Source organism: Podarcis liolepis, assembly GCF_965112155.1.
Source record: "Podarcis liolepis genome assembly, chromosome: 3".
NCBI lineage: Eukaryota > Metazoa > Chordata > Lepidosauria > Squamata > Lacertidae > Podarcis > Podarcis liolepis.
This window is the reverse complement of record NC_139557.1, coordinates 67,413,353-67,423,470: the sequence shown is the minus strand read 5'-3', so window position 1 is coordinate 67,423,470 and position 10,118 is coordinate 67,413,353. Positions and strand designations below refer to the sequence as shown.

The 10,118-nt window shown below is 41.3% G+C and overlaps 1 protein-coding gene across 1 annotated transcript in view; it reads right to left on the bottom strand.

Moving 5' to 3' along the window:
* Nucleotides 1-4,486: 4,486 nt before the first annotated feature.
* PPP1R14C (protein phosphatase 1 regulatory inhibitor subunit 14C) overlaps nt 4,487-10,118 on the bottom strand; it is a 41,925-nt gene continuing 36,293 nt past the window's right edge. Inside the window, exons 2-4 of the mRNA XM_083496677.1 lie at nt 8,480-8,563; nt 8,022-8,054; nt 4,487-5,752 (exon numbers count right to left, since the gene is read on the bottom strand). Of these exons, the coding sequence (XP_083352803.1) occupies nt 5,678-5,752; nt 8,022-8,054; nt 8,480-8,563 (192 nt within the window). The 3' untranslated portion in view covers nt 4,487-5,677. The remainder of the gene's footprint in view (nt 5,753-8,021; nt 8,055-8,479; nt 8,564-10,118) is intronic.

The window sequence follows — 10,118 nt, the reverse complement described above, 5'->3', positions numbered from 1 at the left end:
GCATGCACATTCATTCCTGGAAAAGATTAGGTTTAATGGCACTCCCAATTTCTGAAGGTAAATGAAATTATACTGTGGCCAAACACGACTCTCTTCATGCTACTTTCCCCACCTAAAGAGCCTAGGCTGGAGATCTGGTTTCTTGCTGTTTTAGTTCACGGTGTGCTATTGAAATGTCACTCCATTGCTAGAGGAACACCCACACAGCATAAAAGAGGTGAATCACAATGAGATCTCAACTCAATGGGTCCAATTCTCATCTTACAAAAACATCAGAAGTAATTCTGTTAGATCACTGACGTTACACCGCTACTCAGAGGGGAAGAATCCAGCCGCTTCAGTCCCAGAAGCAAAACCAGCCAAGAAATGATTTAAAATTCAGTTCCGCTCTCAGATACATTGTAAAGGGACAAAGGAATTTCCAGCATGTGTAATCTGTAGGAGTGCAAGCCACCACACTAACTGTTTTATGCTCACGCATGAGACTGAAGGCAAACAGATACTGCTTTTTAGCTCAGAGCTTCTCATGTTTCCAGTGGGTGGGTGGTGGGAAACTTTTCTGAAATGAGTTTCTTAAAGGATGCCATTTTCAGCAACCACTCTGCTGTGCAATTCAGAGCATATAGCACCAACTTGGTTAACTTCCAGGAAACTGGGGGGTGTTTTTTAAAAAAAAATACATTTTAGGTAAAGCTTTATGTTGTGCGATGTGACGATTTCAGAGTTGAAGAACAAGTGAAGATCCCTATCTAATTGTCAATGTTTTTGTTTTACTGCCAAGTATTAACAAATTATTCAGATGTAAGAAAACTTGTTATATTTTCATATGATGAACAGTGGGTTGCCTTACTGTCTGGCTTCCATTTTTAAAAGACCCAAATTACTTAATGAACCGGAAAGCTACTTAAGACACTTTGTTTAGCTGCCATCACTATGGGCTGGGGGAGACTAGATTTCCCTCTTTCCATCCATTGTTCAGTCGTGATAATCTTTTTGAAGATTCTATTTCCAGTGCAGACTGACTTAGTGGGCTTCTAGTGTGGTGCTATTTTCAGATTGAATGCAAACGCAATGAAAGCTGACTTGGTGCTCTTCTACAACAAGCCAACTCTCCCCCCCCCCCCTGGTGGATATTTTGCTGTGAGGAATGATATGTGAAAACACCCTGGAAAGTGTGGGATAATGAATGATGCAACATTACACAACCTCCCTACAAGAAAATAATAATATTCAAAAGAGGTTGACTGGAAGTGAGCCTGGGGGTGGTAATCCAAACTTTGCCCTTCTACTTTTACTCTCATGTGATAAAGAACTACAATGTTCTGAACATGAACAGAAGGAAGAGACAACCAAACCTGTTCTTAGTTACAGAGGTCCTGCAACTTCTTGTTGTTGTTAGGTAGTTTAATGTCCCTTTCGTCCAGAAAGGAGAGATTTAATTGTAATAATAATAACTTCTCCTCCTACATACATGTTAGGAGTTGCAAATAATAAAAATACTTAGTGTTTAAAAAGTTAAAGGTACCCCAGACCGTTAGGGTCTAGTCGCAGATGACTCTGGGGTCGTGGCGCTCATCTCGCTCTATAGGCCGAGGGAGCCGGCGTTGTCCGCAGACAGCTTCCAGGTCATGTGGCCAGCATGACTAAGCCGCTTCTGGCGAACCAGAGCACTGCACGGAAACGCCGTTTACCTTCCCGCCAGAGCGGTACCTATTTATCTACTTGCACTTTGACGTGCTTTCGAACTGCTAGGTTGGCAGGAGCAGGGACCGAGCAACAGGAGCTCACCCCATCGCGGGCGGGGATTCAAACCGCTGACCTTCTGATCGGCAAGCCCTAGGCTCTGTGGTTTAGACCAGTGTTTCCCAACCTTTTTTGGGCAAAGGCACACTTGTTTCATGAAAAAAATCTCGAGGCACACCACCATGCCAGATGGGGAAAGGTCACTTTTTACTTATGTAAAAAAAATAAAAAAATAGTAACAGCATAGAAGGCAATCATTAGGCTAGCATCCCTCTTCCAAATATGCTAGGTTTTTATTTGAAGGGACTGTTCTACATGGGAAAGCATTCAGCACTGTCATTCTCCCATCTGCCATCTGAATTGGTACTATTCTGGGTCAACTTACTCTGCTGCATGTGTAGATGAAAATGGCACCAAGTGTGGGGGAGGGGGCAGAACAGGTTTCAGATACAGGATATTAAGCATACACGTACTTCAGATTGAACTGGTTGCTTGCTTGGCAAGTTTTCATTTCCCAAATGACTGCCTTGGCAAGCGCAATACCTACCAGGCTCAACGCCGGTCTCGCGCTGCCGCTTCCCGCGCTCTCAAGGACCCGGGAGGAGGAAGGCGTGAAGGGAATCCCGAAGGCGCGAAAACCTCGCGCATGCGCAGGCCTTCCGCCTGCGACAGCCCAGTAGGCCGGCCGAAGCGAGCGGCGATGGGATGTGGGAGCTCGCTCGCTCGCCGCCCCGCGTGTGCCTATGTGGGGCACGTTACAGCCCCGTGACGTCAGCGCCACGCAGGCAGCCAGGCAGGCTGGGCGGCCTCTCCTCGCCGCCGCCGCCCCGCCTCTCGCCGCCCGACTCGCCCGCCTCCCTCCCACGGCACACCAGGCAACGTCTCGCGGCACACTAGTGTGCCGCGGAACACCGGTTGGGAAACACTGGTTTAGACCACAGTGCCATCCATGTCCCACTTAGTGTTTACCACCCCTTTAATTTCAGCTTGCAAGCAACCAATATGTGAAAGTGTGTGTGCATATATGTTTAACTTTTAAGAACCCCTTTAGACCGTGAGAATGCCATATTTAATTCCCCACCCCATCCCATTCAGTTCAGGGTCCAATTATAACATTTAGTGAAATTATCAAGTTCAGATAATGAATATGTACTGAAAAAGAAAGGTTCATTTTACTCTGCAGGTTTTATAAACTGCCTAAGGGCCTCTCCAGACTGTGGTGCCTTGTTTTCAGCAACATGTCATTGATGCAATAATAGGACATTTGTGGTAGATTTATACTAGACCATCTTTCCATTTTATTAGTTCTGTGATACTTCCCCAGTGTCATTACATTATTGCTGTATGAAGGGGTTAGGGTTGACTATTCAGGATGGCTTTCAGTCTGTATGGAAACATGCCTTCCTCAAAAAAAACAACTCCAGCTATATAGATTCTCTTTAGGCTCTCTCGTTCCTCTGCCAGAGCACTCCAAGTCCAGCAAATCAGCCATCTTTCCGTACTCAGTCCAAAAGCATTGCCAAGGCTTCATGCTGGCACATTTAAATGCATTCTCCCCAGCAGTCCTGGAAGGAAGATATGTTAAAAAAAAACCCTATCATGAAGGCAATTGCCCCCGAGACTTGACACAGGTGAAGTCAGTGACCCATGTCCTCTTCCTTTTGTCATAATCCAACTTAAATCTTTATTGAACCTTTCTTATCAAATCTAGCAGGATGAGCAGATGCATTCCATGTCCTTCTACTCCTTTGGGTTCAAAATGCATCTATCACTCGCAGTGTGAACTGATCCCACTTTGTAATCTTCCTCTTTGGAGTTCATGACATGATTACATCTTTTAAATTGTTGATGCCTATTTATTCCACTCTATGCTGTTCTTCTTATTTACCTCATTCTTTTATTTTATTTTATCGTCTTTTACTCTATTATTCCACATTTTAAGACTGTGTTCTATGTGCTTTTTATTTTGTTTCCTTGGTGCTTGTCATTGACAGCAACAATAAATATTTTATTTGACTGTAGCACAATAGAAGTGGGGCAAAAACCAGAATATTTGTGGTATAAAGAGTCGCAGGATTTCAGCAGGAAGCAATGGAATATGCACTGACTGCAAAGAAAGCAGCATCACTGCTCTCAATCTTTAGCAGGCATAAACAGTATTGAAATTAGGATCATGTAGAACAGGCCCAATGCCATCATGTGCACAACTCATCATGAAGGCACAATAAAATGATGTGTGGAGGAGCCATAACCATGTAGGTGTCTCAGCATGGAAGATAAGGGGCTGCACATATACCCTAGGCCCTCAATGCACACTTTAAGAGGACTACTATAGAGACATACATGTGGCATGAGGTAGCAATCATTCCTTTAAAAAGTATGACATCTTGTTGCCCTGTGCGTCAATTATGACCATGTAAGCTATTTATAATGTACTAAACGTACCGGCATATTTCCTTTGTGATAGGCATATGCCATTTTTAAAAATCTTCAAAATTAAATCTGAAGAAAAATGCAACGCTATACATTAATAAGCAATTAAGATCCATTCTTCACACCTTTCCTGGGCACAGTGGAGTCTTTCGCCTTAAAATAAGTTGGTCAATAGTTTCTTTCAATGGAATGCTGTAAGGAAACTTGAGTTAACACAACTTTATCAGGTTGCTTCTGTACTCAAAACAGGTTGGCAAAGTAAGAACACCTTTCACTTCTGCTAATGGTTAAAATACACATAAAACGAAGCCCCAATTTGTTGCATTTATTTGAGTAAATATCTGGTAAATAAAGTCATTGATAAAACATTACAAAATTAAATACATTTTAAAAAGCTTGCCAGTATACATAAAGTCCACAAACATGTATTTCTTCTTTTAAAAAATAATATTATGTTCAGAGCACCCTTGATATAAAATGCCAGACTAGCATCTACCAGCAGATGGTAGCTTGTGAAACATTTAGAATGTTTTCCTGAAGTGTTAGGGATTCCGGCTTTCACAACTAAGAACCAGTACCACCCACACAACCTACCAAGTCTGATGCCAAAGTTGGAGAATCAGTCTAATATTCTTGTCACAAGAAGGGAGGGCAGGAAGAAACTGCATTGGGCCAATATTACATGGTTTTGTTTGGTTTCACTTGCATTTCCTCATCTGGAAACCTTCAAATGGCATCAACCCTTCCCTCGCTGTTGCATCAGACCCTTAGGCAGTAGGTTAACACAATCCTAACAGACCATGAGGTGAAGAGGAGATGATCTGGCTAAGCATCAAAAGTCAATAAAATAAGTTCAAAGTCTACAAAATTAAGCCCTTGAAACCCCCTAGCTTGCTCATATGTTGCTTTGTGAATGAGTCTATTCACCCAAATGCTTTAAATGCATTTAGAAACAGTGGCAGCATTGACTTTTAACAAATTGCCTCCCTCCCCCACCCCCAACATCACATCTGCTACAACTTTCGTTTAAATTGTTAACTAGACCACATTTCCCTTCCAACCATGTGAAGCAAAACGTAACACTCACTCGATAATTTATGTACATAAGCACAAGAACCTTAACATCCATGAGTCTGGTGTACAACTTAATGAAACATCCCAACTGGTCGCAAAGGAAGAGCACCCCCTAGTAGTTCTATACAGAATTTGTCAGGTAGGATTACTGTCTGGGACAGCGGAAGTCTCTCTAAATTTGGCGTTTCCCCAACTACTTTGAGCATCCTCAGGTAGTAAAAGCAGCATCCATAATGTTGATATCCATGATAAAAAAAACAACTGACACTTTAAAAAAAGCCTTAAAAACAGAAGTCGTCAAATTCATTAAAATGTCAGAACTCAACCAAAAGTAATAATAAATTGCTCATAAAGAGCAAACTAGAAGTTGATCTATCAAAAGTCCCAAGTTTAGCAGCCGCATCTCTCAAGAGGGCTCTGCTTCCAGTTATATACTCTTCTTCTGAGGAGGGCTCAATTTTCTCATCCCTCTTATCCGAGTTAGCAGTTCTTTGATAAAATCCTACAAAAACAAAGAATTGGGGGAAACGTGTCATTAGAAAAATCACCAAGAAAGTGCAACCCCTACCCACACATTCATTCTAACACAACATTCAAAGCAAGACCATGGACTGCTGAATGCATGTTTTTTAGAAAAGACTGCTTTCAAAATCCCAGTGATCTGGATTGAGCACAGTTGCCAGTAAAAGTCTATACAAGGGGGAACCCAGAAAAAGACTGTCAGTGGCAGAAGAGGGGAACGTCTCCCCTAGTGACTCCATTGGCCCTACTTGTAACCAAAGAGCATAGTTTGCCCAGACCTAATGCCTCCTTCCCCACTCCCTTTCTCTCAATCACAATGGTGGCAGAGGGAAATTGATCCCGTTCACACACACACACACACACACACACACACACGCTTCCCTCCCACCTGCCAGCAGAGAACATTCACTAAGTTTCTAGCCATCTCCATATATTCCTGCTGTGGAGATGCATTTTGAAACATGAACACTGGCTTCTAAAGGAGCCAGCTTATGTACCCCATTTGGAGTTCCATCTGAATAAATCAAAAGACTACTGTATACATCTCCTGCTCAAACATGAATGGCACCTGCATCACTAAACACTCTCTGCTTTGCTGTGAAGTTTCAAGATAGTTCTATTTCTAGCCTGCTTACTGGGAAAAGGACAGTGTGTGTATTAATAGTACAGGGCATTAGTCATTTACAATACCCAAACATTTCCTAGAGGCTTGTAAAGCCAGAGTGCCTCTTTCCAGGCAACAGACTTATGTGGCTTCTGCACATCTCCAGAATTTCCACCGGCAAGCTGTGACTGGGGTTCACATTAGGAGTTCTCAAGTCACAATGCGGTTCTCAGCAGCACCAAGTGCCTGGTACAGTTGTTCACAAAGTTTAGTGCAATACTCCAATAGTTTGAAAGATTGGCTGTTTCAGTCTGACTCAATCTGCTCACATACACACAGAAGGTCAGAGATTTTCCCTGCTGCTTGCAAAGTATGTGTTTTCCCAGGTTGATGCCACATGCCCAGAAAAGTATTTTTAGCTGCTGGCATCCACTAAACAAGCTTACTTTTAAGATAAGGCAGCCACATCAAAACATTGTGTCATTCATTTCTTACAGATGACTAACTACTGGAGAGAGAGAGAGAGACTCTTTCTCCCTCTGTCCCTCTGTTGTAGAAAGCAACAAAGGAATCATGGAAGCAGTGAACAACCTGACAAGTATATACAGTATGCTTGTTTAGCACAGTATAAAAGCTGGTGTCTCAAATGCCCTTATTTTACAATGCACAGAAGACACTGAAACACATCACCGTGATGCTATGTGCAGCTGCACAACACACTTGCAAGTTACTAAACACAGGAAGCTGCTATATAATAATTTGGATCACCGACCCATCTAACTCAATATTGACTATGCTGATTAGTTCACCAGGAATTCAGGCAGGAGATTTTTCCAGCTAGGGATTGAAACTGAAGGATGCACAACACGAGCTTCATGACTGAGCTATGGCCCTTCCACAACAGTTAATTTTTCATTCCACATTGATTGTTCTGTTTGTCATAATTTTTCAGGTGGTAGATTTCATAACATTCAACAAAAGGCTCATGCTCAATTTACAGTTGCCTTAAACAAGGAACAACTAGGAAAATTCTATGTGCTATTCATCAAATTCTATTCATCCCCTTACCCTTTACTCTTACAAAGGATCAGTTAAAGGACAGGTGACATTGATGCAAATATTTGTACTTAAAAACTGCAACAGAGGATTGTTGCAGGAAGACCATCAGTAGTCTACTACTGTTGCTTTTAACAAACAGATAACATGTAGATCTTAAACACATGTTGACATGGACCAACACTGCACACATTTATGGAATATCTATTCAGGTTCCCCATGCAACTACAGGGATGAGCATACACACACATTTTAAATATGTGTGCAATGTTTGCCCAACATGTGTTTGTTGCAGGAAGAACACCAGTGCTCCTCACAGCCACATGGGAAGCTGCCTGGGTTAATAAGGATTTGAAACATGGCAGAGGAGTACCAGAGAGGCAGATCACTGGGCAGTGTGGCTTAACACAATTTGAGATCCAACTATCTAGTCAAAAGTATAATGGCAAAGTATTCAAATAACTCCATTAGCATGGATCTAGATTATGGCTATCTGTGCAAGTTTATTCATTTGGGTAAGACAAGCTGATTTGTACACACTGAACTATCATCATGTTCTTAAATTTAAAACAGTATAAGATTGGTTTACCTCTGTGGGTTTGTAGCAATCTACAAGCGCTTCCTAGAAATAAAATAAGAGCATCAGTTGTTTTAATAAGGGCAGTCTTCCTTCATCCTTCTTGCATCTAAGGATTGGACACTTTCAGAGTAACCACCACATTTGCTGGGGAATAGACATCTATTCTATGTCAGTATTTCATAGTCTAGGGGAACTAGGTAAACAAGTTCTGCCTACTGCAATCAATGCCTGGATTCATATTACTTTACTCCACAGTTAAGGGTTTATCTTTCATTTCTCCCAAGTTATACCTAGAATGGGATTGAGGTAAAAGACTATTCTACATTGCAGCAGTAACCTCCACACCTACCCCAATAACTCTGCACAGAAAATTATTCTAGGTTTGCGATTCAGACAGTGAAGAGCTAATTACCATAGGTTGCCCATGTATCTTAATTGCTGCCCCAAGTTGGTAAAATCAAACTAACTTGTAATTTGAGTGCTCTCTCCTCTTCATTAGCAGCATCAAGGAGGTCATCAATGTCGATTTCTACATCGGGCATCTCTTCCTCCTGGGAAAGAGAGGAAGTTCAGAACTATATCATTCAATTTCATTTTAACCAGGTTAAAAAGCTGAATGGCAATCTCGCACACATACATTCACACCTCATTCTACCACCTGCTGGTTTGGTCCTAATAAGACTTGTGGCATGCAGAGACCCAATTCTCCCCTAATACACCACCATGTGAACTGGAGCATGAAACAGACCAAGAGGTGAAAGAACCTGCTTGGTGGGCTTTTTGAGAAAGACACTGAAATGTGTAGAGGCTGAAATATCTTGCTTATCCATTTAAGAAACCAAGAGCAGCACAGCTAGATGTAGCCATTACCTGGTAAAAATAATGCAGTTTTGCAGGTGTAAAGAGAAGCAGACTAAAGAAGAGACCTGCAAAGTATTCAAGAGGGTTACCTCCCTTTTCCTGCTTCATTTCAGCTCCAGAAAAAAGATGACTTTTTATTTTACTTACCGTATTTTATTTATTAGATTTGCATACTTCCCTTCATCAAAAGATCTCACTTTTCACACCTACATTATGGGAGCAGCTTAACTTAGAGAAAATGTATTTCTTTCCATTCTGATAATTCCTACGGCATAATTTTTATTATTTTATTTAATACTAGCTGGTAGTGTTCAGGGCTGCCCATGAATTTTTTGAAACCACTTTCCAAAATATATAGTAAACTTCATAAAATTTATATACCACTTGATTGTAAAAAAAAATCCTCAAAGCGATTTACAAAGAGAATAAAACAATAACATTATCAATAAAAACTATGTAAAACATAAGCTATGTAAAACATTCAAATCAGCAATAATTCCTAAATCAAATGTTGGGAACATGAATTCAGATCCTAAAAGGATGCATTTAAGCCTTATTAGAGGTCATAACAGCTGGTTAGGACATTAAATTTTACACCTTTGAAGCCAAAGGATTAGTGTTGCCTGTTAATGCTAATCTAAGTGTGTTGCTGTCAGAGTAAATTGTGGTTGTGAAGATGGCATTTACCAGCCCTATGAAGAGAGACCATGGTGGGAAGGAAGTTGCCATAAACATGGCATTTAGGAGAGTTGGGTTTCACTGAAGAATTGGGACATGGGCTAAAAGAGAGATTTGTTCAGCTGTGTGACCATTAGTTTGCTGGGTGGAGGTACAAACTCAATTCCTTTCTTTCCCCCCTCCTACCTACCACTATAAACAGGAAAAAGCATCCTGGTGGTAATTCATTAGACACCAGGAAGCCACTAAAAGGATAGAGCTCTTGTGTGGCCAAATTCTTTTCACAACTGACAATCTATGGAATACTTCAAGGCAGAAAAGAAATGATTAGTAAATATTTGTTCTGTAGAGCTAACTACGAAAAAACCAGCCAAGAAAGCCAAATAAATGCACACACAAAAGTCTGAGTCAAGGTAAACTGCAGAGGAAAAGGCTACAATTCTAGTCTTTGTGACTGAAGATTTCCCACAAGCCTTCAAACACTTGCATCTGGAGGAATCTTCAGGTTTCTCCACATCTGTGTGTGCCCCAGGGATAATCAGGTCCGGTCCTTAGTACAAGAAGAGA